The following is a 23443-nucleotide window of genomic DNA, read 5'->3' as shown; positions in this document are numbered from 1 at the left end:
GTGGCATAATTCTTGGGTGATGGAGAGGGAGGAAAGAGGAAGAGGAAAGGGTCACAAGGGAAAAGATACAAGGAGACTGCACCCAGAATACTTCCTAATTAAAAAAAAAAAACAACACAAGTTTTCACATTGATTTGGAGCTTGAGAAGTAGGCTGGGCTGATTGTCTGTGATATCAGGTCTGATTGTCTGTGATTGCATCATCTCCCCAGTGCTGGGCTTACAAACCATGTTTACAAACCCAGCATGCCACCATGCTCAGCTTCCTCTTTGAAAATGTCACTTCTAGAATCAAACTGAGGTAGGTTCAAAACACTTTCCTGATAGAATCATCTCCACAGCCTGACAGTGGTGCCTTAGTCCCTTACACTATATGCAGGTTCACTAGAGTCCAGCTCTCCTCCTGTGGCCGTTCTTCTGCCGAGGTCTTGGACCCTCAAGGTTCCACTTCTCACTCTGTAGAGCCCTCCATAACCCAGAGATGGGTGATTCTTCCATTAGTATCGGAACCACCGGTCTTATAGTTATGTCTCCACTACCCCAAGATGGCTGATTCTTCCGTAAGTACCAGAATCATACAGTCTTATTGCCCACAGACTTAGTTCCAGTCCTAGCTCCAGGTCTATACTGCTTCACTGTATTGAATTTCATGGCTCTGTTATCACATCTGTAAGAGTCATAAGCACATTTCTTGATATTAAAATTTGTAATTTTCAAATCAGAGATAAGGCAACACACTTTGAGGGGTGAAATCAGTGAAGAAGAGACACTCTTGAAGAGGGAAGAACAATTTCCCCATGTAGGAGCTGGAAGCTTTGAGTTTGAGATTGACAATTGGAAGACTTTCACGAATCCTGTTGTGGATATGATAACATTCTGGCATTCTCACCATATACTTGCAATTTAAAAAACGCTTTATTCTATTGGTTATGAAAGAACCTTGCATTTGTTTAAATTTTTATTATATATATAAAATATATATGTATGGTTATATATAATACATATTAAAAAGTTATTTATTTCTTATTTCATATGTATCAGTTGTTGCAGGCACAGACATACGTGTACCGAATTCATACCTAGTACCTTTGGAGGCCAGAAGAAGGCGTTGGATCCCGTAGAACTGGAGTTACAAATGGTTATGAACTGGAATGTGGGTGCTGGGAATCAAACCCTGGTTCTCTGCAACAGCAGCAAGTGCTCTTAACAGCTGAGCAGTCTCTCCAACCCCTTTGATGCTATTTTAACCTTTATTATCCTGTACATAACCTTTTCCCCCTTGGGCCCCACCTATAAGAACTGATGTAGAAAGAGTGAAGCGTTACTTCGATGGCTCACTGTCCTTGGACCTTTTCTTATGACACGAGCTCCTAAAGCTTCTGGGGCTGAGGTGCGATGTGAATAAACACAGTAAAACAAAAACAAACGTTATTTCTGCTCACACACGAGCCTCACCCACCCCTACTTCTTTCTTACCAACCCCTTTGTCCCTACATAATCTGATGCTTCTATGGTGACATAAAGGAAGTATGCTATCAGAAACATTTGTAATAAAAAACAATACTCCTGATCTCCACAAACGACTCTGCCTCATTATTTGTGAAGTCTAGTGAGACTGGTGATCTTCACGTGTTGGGAAATTAGCATGGACTTGCAAAGCTGCCACATCTCCTGTCATCTAAGACATGAAGACCCTCGTCCTAGCCGAGTCAACAAAGCTCCTGCATGCTAGTGCAGGTCACCTGATATTTTCTACTGTGGGAATAAGCAATTCCTACTATAATTTGTCTGAATATTTATTAATCACATCATAAACATAATATCTTTGTGTTTTGGCTTTTTTGTTTTTGCTGTTATAGACTGTCACAGACTGGGTTACTGTGACAAGAATACGTTTATTGGCATTTCCTCTCGGAGGCTCAGTATCAGGGCATGTGCTTCTGGTCAGGACCTTTGTGCTAGATTGTTTCATGTTGAAATCAGTGGGCTCCACCATATGATAGCACTGAGTACAAGAGAGGACGAACACACTCTGTAACAACTACAATCCTGTGAAGGTGGAGGCCTCAGGACCCAAACACTTCCTGTGAAACCCCACTTCAGACTAGATGCAAAGCTCAGTGATAGAGCCTAGTATGCTCAGACCTTGGCATTCAATACCAGGCACCTCAAAACTAAACCAAATCCGATGCCAGTTAGGCCTCATCTCTAACACTGCTTCGTCATCATGGTTCCAATATCCAGCATATGAACTCTGGGGACACATCTCTGCATTTAGTATTAAAGTTTCCCAAGAAGATTTTTGTGACCCTTACACACACACACACAACAACAACAACAACAACAACAACAACACAACTTCCATATAGTGTGCTCCAGGAAGCTGAAGAGAATACTTACTTAAGACATGACCAAAGCAACTGGCTCTAAGTGCATAAGAGGGACTAATGCTGTTTCTTCCTTCCAGACTGCTCTTTGGTAGGGACTGGTGGTCCCTACAAGGGATCTTTTATTAATGCCCATTGTTACTTAGTCTTTGTTCTTTGTCTTTGACAGACACATAGGCAAAAAAAAAAATACAGGCAATGCATTTATTTAATAGATATGTAGCCAAATCAACACATTGCAGACTAGATCCATCGCCCCAAGATCCAGTGAACATTTATAAACATTGGTCAGATATAAGAACACAAAAACAAGTTAATTAATGAAAGAAGAAGCAATCCAGAAACTGCTTTCAAGCAACTATATAAAATGGCTTTTACACACACACACACACACACACACACACACACACACACACACACACACACACACTTTTTAAATCAAAGAGAAAAGTCAAGATTTAAATCACTCAGAAAGGAGTGAAAATGGAGTCATCTATTTAGCACGGTCAGAGCTGGAATCAGGAAATGATCAAGAACCATAGAGACAATTCTACTTTGATAGGAATGATTGGAAAATGTTAATTTCTGTAAATTGATAGGAGGAGAAGATAAAAATGTGTCCATTAACGGAAAACGTGGACTCCAGAACTGCGTGAGTGATGTACATAGAAGAATTTGCCATTCCTTCCAACCTCCTCTCTCCCTCCTATCCTTCTCCGCCTCCCCTTCTTCTTTCTCCCGCCTCCTATCCCCATCAACAGGATATCTCACTGTAGCCCAGGATGGCCTGGAACTCACCAATGTAGCCCTGGTAGATCATGAACTACTGTTGATCCTTCTGAATTTGCCACCCTCATGGGGATTACAGGCATGTGTCACCATGCCAGGCATCACTAAAGCAATTCTAAAGTCAGCCCGCCCTACCCTTGGAAGTAGCTCTTGCACTTTTCCAGGGTGTATTCTGAGGATTCAGGATGTCCTGACCTCCACAAAGACATCAGAGATGCTCACTGGCTGTTTAGATTTAATAACACCTTATTAAAAACTATGTCCACATCTTCATTTTAAAGAGATTCTATTAAAATAAATGGCTCTGGTCTCACGGACTCTTTAAGACGGAGTTAAGTTTTCATTACCGACAGAAAGACTGAAGGCCGTTTAAAACTCCTCGTGGGAAGCAAAGAAGAAACCACATTCCCAGGATCAAAGCCACCAGGTGTACAAAACACACAGCAGGGTGGTGACTAAGAAAAACCTCAGAGGTGGGTATTAGATGTCATTTATTAGTTTGGATTTTCTGTCCGGGTTATTTTTTAGGAGATTTTGTTTGTGGTGAGTCTTGGAGTCCACCTGTTCACTTAGCTGGATTCCTTTCTGAGCGTGGCTGGGCTTCCTTTTGTTCCTACACAGCACCGGCCTACTCCCAGGTGCTCAGCACTCATCCAAGCTATCAGAGCTTTCTACTCCTACTTGGGAGTGCATAGGTCTTCACACCATCCTGCCCCTGGAAGACTCAGTCCAGAGCTGACAATTGTCTGCTTTCCTCCTTTCTAGTGCCACCTACCTCAGTGACCTGTAGGAAGAGTCGGGTGTTAGGGACCTTGGGGTGGCTTGAGAGTTACCAAACAAATTAAAGGCCCCAATAAGTCCTTAGTCTAAAGGCAATGCTAAGTATGTGTAAGCTTGTACTGGAACACACGGCTGCTTCTGCCTGGGCCAGGCTCTCCATTCAGTGGGTCTATTTGCTCTCTAGCTCTCTTTCGCTTAGAGAATATCATCAAGACTGGCTTTTGAACCTCAAGAGTTTTGCTTTTTGCTGTGTATATGATTTTTCCCACTGATTTTAAGCTTTGTGTTCTTCGTTATCAGTGTATGGGTTCTCTGTCTATCTCTTTCCTTCCTTCCTTCCTTCCTTCCTTCCTTCCTTCCTTCCTTCCTTCCTTCTCTCTCTCTCTCTCTCTCTCTCTCTCTCTCCATCTGTCTGTCTCTCCATCTCTCTCTCTCTCTCTCTCTCTCTCTCTCTCTCTCTCTCTCTCTCTGTTTGTTACATAGCTGGAATGGAAGATGATATGTGAATCAACTCTGCCAGTCATCATGCAGACCAGATATCTAGACCTGGCCTCTCTTCACAGCCCCATTGTCTACATTAAAGGTGGAACCAAAGTCTGGATGGTAGTGATGGTGGTGGAGGAAGAGAAATTCTGTTCTCCACCTTCTCAATCTTCTAGGGACAGCATACAATGACAAGGACTGCCTGTAGTAGACCAGGATGGAGACATCTCAGTAGCCCACGGCAGCTCTTTGTAAAAACACAGTTTTTCCCATTTCTCCTAACCTTAGCCCTAGACAGCACCTGTATAGATTTCATTTGTGCGTGACTGTTTTTCAGTTGGCCTTGGTGTGCATAATTATTCTATTATATCTGACTTTCTTACTTCTTTCTCCTTCTGCTCTGGTGAATTCTGTGGAACTAGATGTTCCTTGATGTAATGATTCTTAAATAATTAAAAATTGAGGCACGGGGCACAGCACAGCACAGCACAGTCCTAATGGCCCAGGCGCAGGCTGTGTGCTCTCATCTTGGAAACAATGCAATAACTGTACAGTGATAGTTCCAGATTAATGCTTGACTTGCAAAGAAAGTTTGAAGAGATTATTAGAAATGGAATAGAGCCAACACTGGGACCCCAAGAAAGGAAAAATCTATTGAAATTATGAAAGAAGTTTTGAATAACATTTCAGAGTGGTTCCTAGATAAGGAAGTATAGAATAGATAAAATCTTATGCTAGTAAAACTAAGTCAAAACACTGGGACTCTTAGGAGAGTCATTGTGTACAATGCACAGAAGTAGACAGCTAGTGGAACTGCTGAGTTAAGGGTTAACTTGACTCTTTCTGGCCACTGCCTGGCAGCTTTGCCCATGTCATTTATCATTAGAGCTTCACAGGAAAATGCAAGTAGCTGACCTCGGAGCTCTGAGTTCTGAAATATAGTAAGTTAAAAGTTAAAGTTTAAATAATGATAAGTTTGCAATTATTATTATTTTGGCCACAGGCCTGGGAATAGGGAAGCTTGAAACTTTGGGGAACAATTGCAATTCTTAATTCTTTGTGGGACATGGTTATTCTTTTGAATTTGATTTGGCAATGATTATACAATGTCTTTTTTTCTACCTGCTTTTGGAGTATCAATAAAAGACTAGGGCAAGAGAAAGGCGAAGAAGCATGTGAGGTGAATGTGGTGAGAGAGAGTGAGTGAGCGAATGAGAGGGCGGATGAAAGAGCATGTAGAGAGCGAGTGAGAGAGCATGAGAAGAACGTGTGAAGAACGAGTGAAGAGAGAATGTGAAGAGTGAGTAAAGAGAGAATGTGAAGAGTGAGTTAAGAGAGAATGTGAGGAGTGAGTGAAGAGAGAATGTGAAGAGTGAGTGAACAGAGAATGTGAAGAGTGAGTGAGGAGAGAATGTGAAGAGTGAGTGAAGAGAGAATGTGAAGAACGAGTGAAGAGAGAATGTGAAGAACGAGTGAAGAGAAAATGTGAGGTGTGTATGGAGAGTGTATGTGTGAGTGAAAGGAGAGTGCATGTGGTGTGTGAGAGGTGTGTGTGAGATGTGTGTGAAGAGTGTGTGAGAGTGGGAGGGGAACACACAGAGGAGTGTAGGAGTGTGGGAGTTCAAGAAAAGAAAAGTGCACAGGAGAAAAGCAGATTGTGCAGGAGAATGCAGAGTGTGTGGAACCTCAAGCTAAGAGAGAATGAGCGAGAGAGAAAGAAAGCAGAGAGTGAGAGAGAAGAGAGAGAGAAACTTTAAGCCTTGAAAAATTGCCTGCCAGCTTGTACCCAATAAGTAGTCTATGTATCTTTATTATGCACCTTCCAAATATTCCTACTTCCAGTTGAGAACTCCAATCCTGGGTTGAGGCTAGACCCTGACATCAATCCCTAAGGAATGTCCAATCAGTTCTTCACCTTAAATTTGCCAACACAGAACCATGTTCTACAGTGAAGTGCAGGGCACAGCTGCCTTGGTGTGGAGCTAGCCCTGTCTATGCCTTCCTGTACAGGAGGGGACACAGACGGTAAGGATGCACAGTGTGCCTCCCACACCATGGAGAGTGTCCCTGAGCACATCTTGTCTCCTTCACAATACTTTGTTCTCTCTCCCCACACCCTGTCCTTCTACAGGATTTGTTTCTGAAGGTCTTTACTTCCTCTCCAGTCTAGCTGCTTCTGAGGTCTCAGACTCTCAAGTCAATACTAGCAGGCCAGAAACTTCCTAGGAACCCATCAAGACTGGTAGGCCAGGCCCTTCTTGTTCTTGTTAAACAGAAGACAGGAAAGGCCATGGCTTCCAAAATCCCTCTTTTTCTCTTACCCTCTCTCTGTATGTACATATGTATGGGAGTCATCCATGACAATCTATGAAGAGCATATGTAGAATATCTTGCTTTTCCTTTTCTGTTTGAAAGGCTCTAGATCTTTGAAGAATATTCTATACCTGGCATGAGGACTTAGCAGGCCGCTAATACATCTTTTCAGCAAAGCTTGTGTGTCTCAATGTACAAAATGAATACCTGTCTTCTTGGGTTGCGATGGCAGAAGTCTCCTATCCTGCTTACCTGTTGATGAATAGCAAGTTAAAAACTACACTTAAAAATACCTTATATACGTAGATTGATCATAAATTTGTGATCCAAGCAGTTGTCAGCAGGGACAACTCCTTATTGCTCTGACAACCACTGAGGTTGAGGCCCCAGCAGCTGAAGTGTAAGGCCTGTCCTGTATAGTGGCCTCAGGCAAAAGCCCTCCTCACCTGCTGTCCCAAGATGCCAACAGTGCATTCTCTGATAGGTCAAGGCAGAAGCTAGGAGTTTTGTGAGCCAGCCTTATGTGTCAGTCACTGTCTGTTATGTGTTATGTCACTGGCCACATAAGACTAACTCTGATTCAATGTGGGGAAAGGCTACACAAAGACAAGGCTATCATGAGGCAAAGATCAATGGGGAGACCTTTTGGGAGGCTGGATGCCATATTGTCGCCCTTCTACTCAACTTGAGAAGGCAAACTGGTCTTAAAAATGCAAATTAGGTATCCTTGTACCAAAAGCCTGCAGTGTTTTACACCGGATGCATGTGTTTTACATTGTGCCCAGTCATGAGGTTGTCTTGCTTAAATGGAAAATGGATTTGAGGCAGAAATGTCTGAATTGGGTGTTTAGTTTTACAAAAGGCAGTCATGTGATCTACCTGTGCTCCCAAAGTTCTTGTGTCTGGGAACCTGGTTTTACAAGTGCTTGTTGGATGAGGATAAAACTGGATGCTGGCTACAGAATGGGGGTTAGGTATCCAGACTGTGAGACTAGCTGCAGTCATGGCTCAGCTCCTGACTTCATTCTGAGTAGTAACAAAAATATTAAAGAGACAAATGATTCTTTGGCTTAGGGAATGAGGTTGACATATACTGGATGTAGCCATGTAAGTCATCTTCAAAATGGAAACAAACAAAAATACTGGCTGTTGGGGGTCTGGGGATGTATCAGTTGGTAGAGTTCCTGTCTAGCATGCATGAAACCACTTCATGCACCGGGTGTGGTGGGTGCACTCCTGTAATCTTGACCCTGTGCAGGTAGGGGCAGGAGGATCAGAGTTCAAGGTCATCCTCAGCTCTGCAGTGAGTTTGAGGCTAGCCTAGGCTAGAGATCCTTTTTCGAATAAAGAAAACAAATCGAATAAATAAAATGAAGGAGAACTGATTCCAATCCTGATGTTTCTAATGATTTTATTGCTCAGTGGCAAAATAAATCAAAGCAACAATAATCCCAAAGTCACATTTAAACATGTCAGTGACTGCTAGGAAGCAGGTCTGAATGCTGGGACAGGGCTTGGGAGGAAGGCATCGCAGTGTGGTATGTTCTTGTAAACATCAGTACAGGTAGAGAGCAATATCCCCAGGTGGTGTGAGCTAAGCCCCAGGGCTTCCTCTGTTTGCACAGAGATGAAGCCTTGTTGGTCCTTTCCACTTCACACCTGCTGGAGCTGAAAACATTGCCCTAGAGAAGAATGGATTCTAGGTTGGCTACATTTATTCTAAGATGTTTCTTTCAGTGGCGCTCCCCTGTCCCTGGATCCCTGCGCGGTGGACTGGTCCTCCACAGGCTGTACACAGGAAGAATGATGCTCCTGATAAAGAGGGTATGAAATGAAAATGGAAACTCTTCCCTACTTCCCATTCCCAGCCTCACCTGCTTTGAGAAAAGAACACCCCAACTAAAAGGGCTGTCTGATCCCAACACATAAGGGTTCCTTCCTTGTCCCCACTCCCACTTCTCCTTGCTGTTGCTTGATACTGTGCCTTAGACCCTGCTCTGTCACTACTGTGAGACACTGAAGTATCAAGGATGCCCTCATTCCCAATCTGTAGGTAAGTCGGATCTTTGCACTTGATACCATGCCAGTTCGGCCCTGCCTAGGATGTGCTTGAAGGACTGAAGAGAAAGAAAGAACAATTTTGCCAGCTGAGGCACAAACTGAGCAGGAGCCCTGGGGTGTTGGGAGCTGGGAGGTTGGCCTTCTGGATTCTCTGCAGGAATCATGATCAGGTTGATTGGTCAGCACTGGGAACAGTAATGCAGAACCAGAGTAACACTTGACTACTCTGATCCAAACTTCTCACTGGGACCACACCATGACCTGGAACAGACTCTAGCCTTGCACAGGCGGGCAGGAAGGGAGCTGAGTCCAGGGGCAGCCTTGGCTACAGCCTACTTACTGCCTCCAGCTGCCCTCAGCTCTGGGATGCTGCTCTCAGGCAGCCTTGATGTGCTGTGCAGTGGGCCTGCTTCCAGATTGCTAACACAGTCTCAGATCTTCAAGTCTCTCTGTTTTTTGGACACCCATCAGTGCAGCCGCTCCTCTGGGTGGACACAGAGAGATCAGCAGCGCTGGCCTCCAGCTCTGGGAGGGACTGCTTCAGTCACACGTCAACCAGTACATCCAGTGGGACGAGGCCTCTCTTCTTCCCACTGAGGACTCTGATGAAGCCGTCCCGTTCTTCCTCAGAAGTCACACAGATCTGAGGGCCAGGGGAGAGAAAGGAAAGGATTCAGTTCAGCAGGAAGAAGTGGGGACCTGCAGTAGAAGAAGTTGCTGCTGAGCTGAGCACCCAGCTGGGAAAGGGGAGATGACTCAGGGAGTGGAAAGTCAGTGGTGGGAGCGGGGGGGGGGGTGGCAATGTGAGGAAATGCTCAATAAAACATTACATTCAAACCTGGGTTTGGAAACAGGCCCAGATGCAGAATATTTTCTGGGTTCCAGCTTTATGAGTGAGGATTAGGAAAATGGCATTAAATACTGTGACTTCCTGAAGAGTTGCCGTAAGGGCAGAATGACAAAATCATATCGCAGAACTGGCACGGGGCACACCAGTTCCCAGTATAGTATGCCGAGGACCCAAAATAATAGCTGTCACTCACTGGCTCCTGTCCAGTGCTTGGAATCCTACATGTGCATCTTACAACACCAGAAAGCTAAGGGACAATTTCATTACTAGCTCTAGGCAAATAAGCACTGGCATCTTTCATATTCCAGAGCAGGCGCTTGTATGAGACTTCAAAGGAAGCAGTGAAAATCTGGTTGGGTGCCCTTGGCACTCACTGTTCACAAGCCAGCGAAGGGCAGAGCAGGGGGTGAGGCCTGATAAGAGGTTCCTGGGGATGTAAGTGACTCAGAAGAGTTAGGCGCGATGTTCTCTCTCTCTGTCCAAGGCCAAAGGGCTGGCAGAAGCTAAGGGGTTTTAAGATGAAAACGGAACTGATCAGTTTGACTGGCAATGGTACTTCCTTAATTCTTCTTTCTTTCCTTCCCTTCTGTTCTTCCCCATCCCTTTCTCTTTCTATCTGGAAACTTCTCAAGGGCTGCATACGTTTTCTTCCTGACTGGTCCAGCACAGTTACTGTTGGGCAGACCTGGCCTGGGCACACAATGCCAGTCTTTCTGGTGGAGGCTGTGCACAGCATTCTGAGGAGGGACACTGTGACCCTAAACGATGCCTGCAGCCATCCAGCCCAGCTATGACTTGGCCCTCATCCTGACCCTTCTTTAATATGGGGTGAGGCTATTTTAGGACTTCATTTCTTTGCAGCTCTCTTTTCCAGAGCACAGATTCTTTGCTGGGTTGGAGGTTCCTGCTTTGGAGTGTAGGACTATGAAAGGACAGCATGGTTTCTGGTTGAGCACCGGCTGGAGATGACCAGAGACCCCGAAGATTTCCCTGCAAGGGATGGCATGCATTTTGCCATGCTCCCAGACTCCAGGCTCCTGACACAGGTCCTGACATGAGGCTACAGGTCTCCATCGATCCATGTCTTCCAGGCACTAGGACAATCCCTCTAGCTCCTCCACAGGTAGAGGGCATGGCTACAGGCCACAGAGCCTCAAGAGAGATCTCCATATTAATGAAATATCTAAAGGCTAGAGGGCATAGCCAATTAAACATTCCTTCCCAGACCCTCCTCCTTGCAAAAGGTATTTAACCTCAGGCCAGCTCTGAAAATATGGGGGTATAGTTTTCATCCATTTCCTGCCATGACAATAAATATCATAAGACCATAGCCTATTTCTCTTCTTTGGGCCCCTCCATTTGGAACAGTGGAGAAGGTTTTCAATTATGGAGCCGCCGCCTAATCTCCTGCAGACAACCTCTCTACGTTTCCAGCCATGGAGGCCACCAACTCATGCAAGCAAGCAGAGCCAGCCATGACCCAGGCAAGCCAGTCACAGCAACCAGAACTCTCATCCCCATGAGACACAGCCAGAGCTTATCCCTCCCCCTTCCCTCTTTGGGTGCAGGCCACCAGCCCATATGCTCCCACTTTGGTTGGCCTTTCAGCAGCTAATGGGCACCTGAGAGCCCAAGGGCCTGAGAACCAACCAGTTCCCAGCTGCCCTTTGGCCCAGGGACCCCCAACCCAAGAGCTCTGGCTCCCCAAGGGATCTCAGACTGTGTTCTCTTACTCCCAGAGCGGAGTCCCCACGGCTTCATATAGCCAGACATCAGCTTGGCGCCAGAGTGGAGTGAACACAGTCAAATTCCCACACCTCTGCCTCTCTGATTGACCGCCCTAGCCCCTTGGAGGGGCAGACATGGGACCCACAATTCAACCCAACAATGGACCCATGCACACTACAACCCAACATTGGAGTTAAAGTCAACTCTTTATTGATTACTCTTTTGTCAGAGCAATTCTCATTGTCATTATCGTCATCTTTAGCAAGATTTATTATTTTATTATTATTACTATTTACTTTTATTTTATGTATATTTTTGCCTGTATGGATATATGTATACCACTTGTGTTTGTGAGGCCCACAGAGGTCATAAGAGGGTGTCAGATCCCCTGGAACTAGAGTTCAAGACCATAAAGATTGGGCACATGGGTATTAGGAATAAAACCCAGGTCCTCTGGAAGAGCAAGTGCTCTTAACCAGGGAGGCATCTCTCCCACCCCATATTAGTTTCTTTCAATTGTATGTATGCATGTGTTTCTGTGCACATGAATGCCGGTGCCCATGGATGCCAGAGGCATCAGATCTCCCTAGATGTGGAGTTATAGGAAGTTGTATGCTGCCTGATATGGGTGCTAGAACCAAACTCAAGTCTTCTGCAAGAGCAGAACATGCTCCTAACCACTGAGCAACCTCTTCAGCTCTTATCACCATTATTTTCAGGCCATGCATCTGTGCTTCTCCCTTGGGTTTCAAATGCAGTAGAGCTGGGCTGGATTTAAACTACTTTACTCAGGGTTTCAGGGTGAACCCAGTCGGTACTACATGGCTTCCTCTAATGCAGTACAGGTCTGGGAAACAAGATGGAGTGTCTGCTAAGGGACATTTTGGAAAGTGTCTCTTGCTCTACAAAGAGGTGCACTCAGAAGAACGTAGCTTCCATTGTCGGGGAAAGGAATTTGTTAGGTGACCTATAGTGGGAGGCAGCCAACATTCTGAAGACCTTAGAAGAGAAAGGTGAAGGGATTTATATCCCTGCCCATGGGGTCAAACCACTCTATGGCATACCCTCACTGTGCACTAGAAGAAAACCTTGGAGGTTGAATCCAATTAGTTTCCTAACTTGTGATGTGCATTTGTTAGCTATTGCTGTCATAAATGATGGCCAATTTAGTGCCATCAAATGACAACAATTCATGGCATTGTTGTTCTTGGGGCTGATGGCATGGGAACTTGACAGATCTGTTTGTTTGCTTAAAGAGCTCCAAGGTCAAGGTTAAGGAGGCCAAAAGATTCTGTCTTCATTCTTTCCTATTTCTCCAGGAGTGGGACTCAATTCAAGGCGCATTGTGCATGGAAGCTGTTGCTCCTGGTGGTGTGGAGTGAGGCTTCCACTTCCTTTGTTTGCCACTCTGCTGTATGTAGAATGGCTAAAAATTGTACTTTGAGGAAACTAAATAGAAATAGATAGACTAAATAAAATACGATATTAAATTCTGAATTCAAAGGAAAGCTTGGCATGGAATATGTCAAAGTTTTTTTAATGCCAATAACTTGATGGTTGAATGAATTGCTGTGGTTGCTACTCTCCTCCATCTCTAAAATACTATTTTCTAAATATCTCTATAATAAACAAATATCTATTGTATAATCTAAAAATAATTTCTGGTTTAATTTTTTTTGCAAGAACACGAGGAATCCACAAAAACATTCTACAGCTATGACAGACCCATGGATGACATTATAAGAATGTTTTAAAGGAATTGAAAGCTGATTAAGTAGGATTCTTTTCAAGTTTAAAAAAAATGAAGAAAATTCATCCTGTCAAGTCAGACTCCTATGTGTTCATAATAGATAACGAAATTCCATCTGGAAACAAGAGGTCTGTGGATAAACAATATAATAATTATGAAAAATTAGCCTTAGAGACAGAAATGTGATTTAGTAAAAAAGCACTGCATTCATTTTCAGAATCAATTTTCTCTGACCTCTCTGTTAAAGGTCACTTGTCTCTTTATGGTTTTAGAGTTATATGTATCACCCTTGCTACTTTCGGGTGCCCATGGGATGCCTTACACTGGCATTTGCCACTGCAGAGATGAAGTCCTCACTGAGACCCACTCTGAGTTATGATGGTGGAAGATGTCTTTTGTTAAACGCCCATGCTGTTCAGGCACAGGTGGTCATGCTGAACTCCCAGGTCTGCATCAGGGAGATATTAGTATACTGATTTTTTTTTAGGTGACATTTAGAGGTGACTATCAAAACCACACATGACATAGATCCATTTCTACATGTCCTTGGCATCAGTGACTTTTCTACTATGTTACGTTTCCTTAAGGGGTTTTGAAAGTTATCACATAAATTAATAATGTAGGAAATTAAAGTGGAGGTCAAATTTGAATTTAGTTTTTAATAATAGCATTTTATTTTGGGGGGAAGGTTGGGAGGGTCTCACTAAGTATGTAGCCTTGACTGGCCTCAAACTCACTATGTAGATCAGGCTGGTCTTAAACCCACAGAGACTGGCCTGTCTTTGCTTCCTGAAGATGCCAATCTTCTACAATAACATTTTTAAATTAAGGCTGTTGTTTGATCTCATGTAGCCCAGGCTGGCTTAGAACTCCCAATTTTCCTGCTTTTACCTCCCAAAGCACTGAGGTGACAGGGCGTCACCTCAGCGCAGCTCAGAGGATTTATGTAGCTGGAAAACCAAACCTGACATCTGCATTCCTACTCTTCCCTCATCCAAGTCTGTGTATCACTGCACCAGGTCAAGGTGAGGGAAGTATGTGTAGGCTGTGTGGGGTGTGCATGTTAGAGATGTGGCTACAGTTATGATTTACCGGTATGTTACCTTTAATAATTTTTATTTGCTTGGCTTTAAAAGTAATAGACATTAATTGTTTTGTAAATGCCATTTCTTTGCATTGTATATTTTCTTTAGGCCTGTCTTCCTTCCTCCCTCCCTTCCTTCCTCCCTCCCTCCCTCCCTCCCTCCCTCCCTCCCTCCTTCCTTCCTTCCTTCCTTCCTTCCTTCCTTCCTTCCTTTTGACATTCTATTGGCTAGCTACAAGAAAAAAATGAATCATTCTTTCATTCTTTTTGTGCAGGGCTTCTTTCTTTTAAACCCTGGAAAGCAAGCTCTGGGACTTGTATTCTATCACTGAGTTCTATCCTAAGCCTTTGCTATTTAGAGACAGGTTCTTGGTTGCTATGTAGTTCAGCTTGGCTTTGAACTGACTACATGCAGACTTTGAACTTGACATTTTCTTGCCTGTGTTGCCTGAGTGCTGGAATTACATGGGGTGAAGTAGATGTACAGAACGAGGACAAGTTGAAAGCATATATACAAGCTTTGGAGCATATATAGAAAAGAAAATTGTTGATCAAATTTAGTAAAGCATTATTTTAGAACAATAAATCAATTATAATTATGAAGTAATGACTGATCACGTGTGTGTGTGTGTGTGTGTGTGTGTGTGTGTCTTCAGAACTATCTTTGAAGGTAATTCCCAAAATAGGGGAGGATGGCTAGAGAGATGGCTCAGTAGATAACAGCACTGGTTGTTCTTCCAGAGGACTCTGGTTCAGTTCTCAGCACACACATGTTGATTTGCAACTGTTTATAATTCCAGATCACAGGGGATTCAGTGCCTCTCCAGGCCTCCACAGCACCAGGCATGCATGTAGTACACAGCCATCTATGCCCGCTCCATCTCCATACACATAAAATAAAATAATAAATGCCGTCTAGTGTACATTTGGAGCAACTATGTTGGACAAATATTAAATTATGAATTCAATTTTTTTCTTTAATTTCTTATAGACTGAGCCCTCTCATATCACATATTCAACTAGAGATATCCATTGCCTTGAGAAATGCTAGAATTAATATAGAATTAATATATTGTTACCAAGAATGTAGAAAGAGCCAGTCTTCTGACTTCCCAAACTGAAAATTGCAATCAACTGTGAGGCTTCATTGTGAAAGAAAGGAAATGTCTAACTTCCGGCTCCCCGCATCCTCTTCTAACACATCCAGAACAGGCTTGGAGTTGCGAGCATGTTTTGCCCAGCAGCGAAGATGACGCATGAGACAGCCATGAGAAGAACTAAGCAGAATGGAAGGACACCCTCTGTGCTGGAGGGAGACGCAGAGAGGAGCAGGGCAGAGCTGAGCTGTAACTGTCCTGTTTGTTTCTATCTACATTCCAGGGGTGAGTCCAGAGGAGTCCAGAAAGAAGTGACTTAAGGACATTTTAGACGCAGAGGGCTCAGGAAAATTGACAGAACAAAAGGTATCAGGAATGTGTCGATTAGGTACAGGGAAATGTCCAGAGTCTCTGCCTGAGATGATTTTTACTCTGTGTTTTGTCTTTGTCTTTTGTTATTATGTGAAGGTGTATGTCTTTTAGGGGACACATAGAGGCTTGGGTCTTGAGGAGATCTGAGAGGGCTCCATGTGGAGCCAACCCACCAAACCTGGGAGCACAGCACCACACAATGCCACGTTTCCCTTTAGGTGATGGCATATTGGTGGAGGCCAGCCCAGAGTGAAAACCGGAATAGCTGCTAACTTTGTTGACTAGTGGTCCTCAGACACAAGTGCTCTCTCATGACTCCGTGGCATTCTATACGCTTCTCTGACAGATACCATTGAGTGTAGTGGTTTGAATGACGAAGGTCCCCTACAGGTTCATGTATTTGAACACCCGGTCCCCAGTTGGCAGCACTGTTTGGGGAGATTATGAAACCTTTAGGAAGTGGAAGCTTGCTGGTGAAAGTGAGTCACTAGTGGTGGGCTTTGAGATTTTATAGCTTATCCCCACTTCCTGTTCTCTCTTGCTCTACTTCCTGTGTTGGAATGAAATGTGATTGGACAGCTTCCTGTTCCTGTTGTGAAGTTTTCATTGCCTGTTGCCATGACTATGACTTTCCAGCCTCTCTGGACTTTCATGTTCTGAAACTCTAAGCTAAAATAAATACTCTCCCCACCAACTTACTTTTAGTTATGGTATTCTGTAACAACAATAAAAGCGAATTAAAGCAGAAGTTTCCTGGCACTTCGGTTTTGAGTATTGGATTCTAGCTACCCTCGTACCATGGTATCCGATCGATCATCTTTTCTCAAGGGGCACACATGGTCCCTTCTTTTGTCCCTGCTTTGTGTGTGTGTGTGTGGGGGGGACTTGTGAATTTTACTTACCTGGTTCTCTTTCAGTGTTATCTGCCCCTGGTCCTTGCAGCCGATGAAGGTTCGAACACACCTATAAATCTTCTCATGCTCTTCTACTCTCTGAACAAAGTTGGCTGGAAAGAAACCAACCCTGTCCTGAATCTTTCCCTGAAATGGAAGAGGAGGCATTCAGCCGCAAATGCAACATTTATCGTAACTGTCATCACCAAAGGATGCTTATTTCTTCTTAAAGCCCGATACACTTACTTTCCACCAGTCTTCGTTGGAGTCTTCTAGGAGAGTGATCATGTCTCCTGGCCTAAAAATGAAGGATGTATGAGTTGAGGAGGAGGAAGTCAAACAAGGAAGAGAAAATACTCTTTAATGTGAGACAATTTTTATTCACACAAATAATCCTAAAATAAATAGAAGGAAAGGAAGCATGATTCCACTGCCTCTTCCCTTCCAAGGAAATGGAAAGCAAATACTCACATTGCAAAAATGCCCAGATTTAAAATTCAGTAAGTATCAGGGTATATTTTGCCCTGAGGTATATCTTCCTCCCATCTTCTGTATGTTCTGTCCAATTTCCTCATGCACTTGATATGTAGATATGGGCTATATTTTGCTTTTATGTTGTTGTTTAGTACTTATATCTAAAGTCAGTCACCCTCTTTATTATTATCATCTTTATTTGTGGTTAATTCATCATCACCTTGATTGGATTAAAAAGCTCACAGGCAAGACTGGGGAGATGGCTCAGTGGTTAAGAGCACTTGCCTGCTCTCCCAGAGGACACAGGTTCAACTCCCAGCACCCACATGGCAGCTCACAACTGTCTGTAGCTTCAGGGGATCCGACCCCCCTCACACAGACTTGCATGCTGACAGAATGTTAATGCAGGTGAAATTTACAAAAAGAAGAAAAGAGAAGAATCACAGGGTATTGGTGAGGCAAGGTTTCATGTATGTTCACCAGGCTGGTCTAAAACTCAGTAAGCAGATAAAGATGAGGGAAGGCTACTTTTCCATGTTTGTCTCTTTATAGGCCAATGCAATTCCTAAGGCCACTGCAGGCTCAAGGGACAGAATGCCCCGCATCTGTGAGAGGTACTGCAATAGCTCAAGCTAAGGAGAGCACACACAGGGAGAAGAAACTTAAAGCTCTCAATGTAACTGCAGATCCAGAGTCAGGGATTTTTGCCCAGTGTTTGAATTGATTCCTATACCAAGGGGCATTTAAAAAAAATGAGTACAAATTAGGATCTATTATAACACTATTGCCCAGGCTGGCCTGGGACTTACTTTGTAGCCCAGGCTTGACTTGAACTTGCTGCAGTCCCCTGACTTTAGCCTCCTGGGATGCCCAGGCTATGTCAAAATGGCCTATCATTTTTGGGCCTTCGGTCTTTTCACCCTGCCTGGGTTTGTTGGATTTCCTGGGAATCTCCTAACATTCTTATAAAGTCTAGCTGTTCTCTTATTAGCTGAATGCACACCATTTGATTTCCTATGGTATTAGCCTTACAAAGTTGGTAGATAGTTGGCATCACCCATCTCTGCTCTGACTGACTGCTTATGGCTACAGCCTTCCCTGTCTTATTTTGTACAGTATTAGAAGCACTCTTTTAAAAAAAACACCTCATTTTTGACATTCCTGGGCATTGGATCGAGCAGAGCAGACTCCTGTGCTCACTTTGCTCTCCTGCCTCAAACTCTACAGCTGTCAGTGCCAAGTCTCAGTTGTTTTGACCCAGGCTTCCCATGTAGGCTTGATTGTTGTTGAAATCTTAGTGCTGCACCATACTCCCTGCTGTTCCACTGAAAACTATGGAGACAGCGATCAGTGGAAGGTGTCAGATTTATTCAAGGGCAGCTCAGAGGGAGACAGGGAAGACTCCAGTCATGGATCGCTGCCTTTGAAAGGCTCAGGCATGTGAGGGGCTCTCATGGAACTCCTAGGGGTTATGGCGAAGCAATGGATAGGAAGTCTGTACGCTGGTTGAGCTCTTTTTCTTCAGAGCACTTCTTCCTTTCCTGATCCTCTTCTTCCTCAGTTCCCCTCCTCCTCCTCTTCCTTATCCTCTTCTTACTTTTTGTGACTGATATGTTAATGTATGATGTATGTGTGCATGTGTGGGTATCACACTGAATATATGGGAATCAGAGGGGAATCTTGGGTATCGGTCCTCTCTTCCACTTTATTGGAAGCAGGCTGTTTTATTGTTTACTGGTGTACTGCATATCCCAGGCTTGCTGGCCTTTAGGCGTTCTCATAGATCTCCTCTTATTTCTACCTCCCATCTTGCTCTAAGACTACTGGGGTTACAGACATGCTCTACCATGTCTGAGTTTTACATAGGTCCCAGGGGATTTAAACTCAGGTCCTCACCCTTCACTTTCAGCATCTTAGACACTGAGCCATCTCCCCCACCCTTTTCTTCTTCTGAAGCCCGTTGTCCTATGGTCTCTGCCTCTGTTGGAACAGCTATGTTATCCTTTCACAAAACTTATTAATTTTCTATAATTTCATGTGAATTCTTCAGGATTTAGAATCTCTCGTGAAAGGGATGGATCACTGAAAGATTAAGAATGTAGGGCAAAGGTCACAGTCTCTACCCACTCTGCTAGAGCAGCCCCGCAGCAGTAAATGCAGCTGACATTTTGCCATTTCCACAGTCGCAGTTGCCTGCTGATGCCACTGAAAGAGAGATGGCTGAAGAAAATCGCTTTTTCCCAGGTGAGGGATTTAATTAAGCATCACGGATGAAAGTCATTGTAGAAAAATCTGCTAAGCTCCAGCAGATTTTATTTAACCCTGTAACCTAAGAAACTGCACATCAGTATCAAATGCAAAGGCTTTGCTGATGGCTTGATAGGAGATGTAAGCAGGGGGTGAAGCAGGAGGGTGGAGATGGAGGATGCTTGCCTCAAACTGTGGGATCAGAGACCAGCTAGGGACCCACTCTTTAAAGTGCTCAGGAGTGGGCAGTCCCAGAGCACCTACCCTGTGCTAGCTAAACTACCCTACTACAATAGCACACATTGAAATATCTGCATAATTTTATGTAACATGCCAGGTATACCCCTGACAGTGTGGTGAGGAGTCTGGCTTTTCCAGTAGAAGATCTTGACCAGGACCAGAAAGGTGCTTGATAAGTGACAAGAGATACATTGATTCATTTATTCTTTGCTTTTTAAAAAAATTTAATTCCGCATTCAACAAATATCCACAGAAGGTAGATTCTGTAAGAGCTATTTTACTAGACACCAGGTGCACACTGCAAAATAAAATCCTTGCTTAGACCTTCTATTCTGATGCAACAGATGAGTTATAAATAGGAAAACAAAGAGCAGACCATTTAATAACAATATAAACGATCACACATTGTAAATGATGACAGAAATAAACGGGGTGTAGAGGAGTGGACTCCTACAGAGGTTAGTCAAACTGCTCAACCTTCTGGTAGAAATAGCTAAGAAAGTGTCTCTTGCATTTAAAGACAGCAATGTTCTCCATGTGACCCCAAAGCTGGTGGGGTCACTCTGTCCTCCTGCCTGACATCATCACACACTGAGGACACCCTTTTCCTTGGAGCCTGAACTCCAACTTTTTCCCACACTGGGAGCCAGGAGCTCAGTCTGGATGGACATGCAATGTTAGGGGCCCAGTAGTGACAGGGGACAGATAGGGACATTTTTAGAATCCAAACTCTCAGAGCACCCCTACACTTCATATTAAGGGAATCTGCATATTCACCATTTAAGCAGCCCCGCCCACACAGCAGGGCTTTGTCTTTCTGAGTTAAACTTTAATTGAGATGTTAAAAGACAACCTGGAAGGAAGTGAGACTTGGCCATCTTGGTGCATTCAGTAACTCCCACTCTGTGGAGAGAGGAGATGATAAGGAGAAAAACATACACATCTTCACAGTGTCACAGACAAGGCTGAGCACCTGGCTGGAGGGGCAAGATTAAGCCTTGGAGGGAGGATGGCCTCTGAGTCCACTCCCTTGTGTCTGACTGAGATGGAGTGGAAGACCGCAATCTAGGATTTTGATCCAGTGTCTTTTCAGGATACCTGTTCTCTGGGTAAAGCATGATTTAAAGGTTTAATCTCTGACTCGGGATTCTCAGTGACAGGTGGTGTAAGCTGCCTGTGCTATAGTTTTTTTGTTGTTGTTTTTTGTTTGTCTTTTAATTTAAAAGAAAAAATGTGTTGGCCCAGATTTGGGGCTCCAGGTAGAGTTTGCTCTGTTCTCTGTATTAAGCACCAGATTAACTCCTCACTCCGGCTACTTCCCTTCTCACAGTTCTGATCACTCACCCAAGGGTCAGGTACCAGAAAACGATGGGTAGTACCTAAGCCCTGAAGCCTGGCCAATTTCAGGGAGCTCTGGGAAATCCTTGCCTTAGGGCACATGAGCTTGCTGTTGTCCTGAGTACAAATCCTGTGATCTTTCCTAGCAGATTCATTCACAACTGTCCACTGTCTTTTCAGACCTTCTCACCTTGGACATGGTCCTCAGTGTGCTGCATTAAGTCATCAAAGAGCCAAAATATGGCACCAAGCAACTCAGAGAGCCTTACCCATCAGTCTGAAGAGAATACAAGTCTAGTGCTTGTTTACCTGAAGATGACCCCTGTTGGCAAAAGTGTGTTGTGCACAGAGGTAGGGATGGTACTATCGTAGTGGGGCTGGCTATGTGGAATCTTCTGGAAACTGTTATTGAAGTCGGCTTCCATGTTTCAGGGATGAGAGTTCTTAGGGGAAGGCTGATTGAAGGCCCCACAGCCAAAGTCTCCCATGCCCTGGGTGGATAAAGGGTTCTTAGGAGTGAGTATGGTTGGAAACAGGAGGATTGGGTCATCTTTGTCTTGTGTTTGGAAGTCAGAAAACTGATCTTTACATCTCCATCTCTACCTGAAGAGCCAAAGAAGATTCTAGGATGCTGAGCTCCTATTTTCTGAGTGCCTATGACATTCAGGTCTTGATTATGCACCAGAAGCACAGAGATGGCAAGATTTCTCTAAGCCTTAGTTTCCTTAGCTACACTGAGCAGCCTCTGATGGCACCTCCTCTATTTTCCTTTTGGACAAACACATTATATTCTACAAGTGGAATAAGGAGAGATTGGGGCTTAGAGAATCCTCCTCAGACCTTAGAATCCTACATGAAAGAGTGGGCCATTCAAGGCATAGGGGGAGGGGCACTTGCTTTTATGGTTTTTACTTTTAAACACTAACTTGCTTTGATGTTTACATAAAGAAACATTTAGGCAAGTTCACAATAAGTGGTTGCCACCATTGCTATTAAGCCATTATTACTGCCCTCAGGATGTTGGTAATCTGAAAAGCAGAAGTCTATAAACTGGAAATGGACAGTAAGCTTCCTCCATGAATGAGAAACAGATACTGTGTGGAGTAGACCAAGTGTGGAGTTAGATCCAGGTGAAACTCCCAGCACTTACATTCTGGCTCTGATCCCAAGCTGTCACAATGATATGCTTTAAGTTTATGTGTTATATATGATAGTAAATAGATTATGAAATATACTTTGAAAAGTTGTTCTGTGGATTTTGTTAAAACATGTGGAAGCCTTTGGTTTATGAAATTGCTAATTCTCTCCTAAGCCTATCATTTTTCCTCTTCGAGACAAGATCTAGTGGGTGTGGACTGCTCTGTCTCTGCCTCTCCTTCACCCTATAAAGATGTGGGTCTTTCTATGTTCCTAGGCTGGCCTTGAACTTGTAGTCTCTTGCTGCCTGAGCCTCCAGTGGATCTGGGATTACAGAGACATACCACTGCATACTGCTACACTGCCCTCATTTATTTTGGTCAGGGACAATTGGTAATGACATGTTTGCTTCCGTAGCCTCAGACCCTAGTCATTGGGATAATTCAGAACTCAGGAAGGCTGCTGCCTTGCCTTTCTTTGTGTAGACCTGGTCTCCTTTCTCTTAGTCCTTCTGACCACAAGGTAGTATCAAAGCGAGGATGAGCAGTTGACTTTATGTGCCTCATGGTAGTGGTATTTTTGTAGGGTTGAAAACAGTAAATATCCTGTAGGAAAAACAATGCCAACTGCAAGAAATGGACACAGCCAGCCATGTCTGTGTACATGTTGGCAGGGACAGAGAGACTGGACTACTTATATCAGGGTTTGGCTCCATAGCTAGCTGCAGGATATTAAGCTGCCTCTAACACTATTCATGGCTTATCAAAAATGCAGGAGAGTTGCCCATATCACTCTGCAAGCATTTTGGACAGTTTTAATATTCCATACCCTAGCCTATTCATTAGATGAAGAGATGTCGACATTGAGTCTATCCACACCACCACTCAACCAAAACAGATGTCCTTGAAAGAGCCAGCCAATGAGAGAAGTAAAGGGAACTAGACAAATTACTCTTCATCTGAGATTTAATGTTGAATTTCTTTCATCAGACTAATTTCTCAGTTTGCATTAATCTGGTTCAGAACTGTTTACAGCCTCCTTGACTCCGCAGTTTGATTTCGATCTTAAACCCGAGCCTTAAGGCTGTTTGCATTTTCTCCCAGGTCCATATTCTAGCAGGAATATTCAGTTAGAGGGCCATTTGGAAGAAACTGGGGAGATGTTCCTGAACTGTCGTGGATCACGCTCTCTAGAACCTAATTGAGAGAGGCGTCTGAGTGCGAGGGAGGCGGATAAACACATTAGTGACATTCGGGAAGGTCTGGGTTCCTTGACATAGTGCAGCATCACAAAATAATATGCACCAGAGACTTTCCTCAAATAGCCTTAATTGGATTTTGATGTCCTGGCGACTGTGAAGATTATTTTTAAATCAAATTGGTGCATTAGAATTACATTTAGTTTTAATTAAGTTGATGCAT

At 43.9% G+C, this 23443-nt stretch overlaps 1 protein-coding gene across 3 annotated transcripts in view; it reads right to left on the bottom strand.

Moving 5' to 3' along the window:
- Nucleotides 1-8145: 8145 nt before the first annotated feature.
- The window catches only part of Stac (SH3 and cysteine rich domain), a 125941-nt gene continuing 110643 nt past the window's right edge, over nucleotides 8146-23443 (bottom strand). For 2 of the 3 annotated variants that reach the window (XM_028787119.1, XM_028787121.1), the window contains 3 exons: nucleotides 16833-16884; nucleotides 16596-16733; nucleotides 8146-9455 (listed from right to left, as the gene is read on the bottom strand). In XM_028787119.1, the coding sequence (XP_028642952.1) occupies nucleotides 9357-9455; nucleotides 16596-16733; nucleotides 16833-16884 (289 nt within the window). In that variant the 3' untranslated portion in view covers nucleotides 8146-9356. The remainder of the gene's footprint in view (nucleotides 9456-16595; nucleotides 16734-16832; nucleotides 16885-23443) is intronic. The other variant, XM_028787120.1, reaches the window with a different exon arrangement.

This window comes from Grammomys surdaster, unplaced genomic scaffold (assembly GCF_004785775.1).
Source record: "Grammomys surdaster isolate TR1022 unplaced genomic scaffold, NIH_TR_1.0 125606, whole genome shotgun sequence".
NCBI lineage: Eukaryota > Metazoa > Chordata > Mammalia > Rodentia > Muridae > Grammomys > Grammomys surdaster.
Note: the sequence above shows the minus strand (reverse complement) of the source record. Positions and strands in the feature narration are given on the sequence as shown.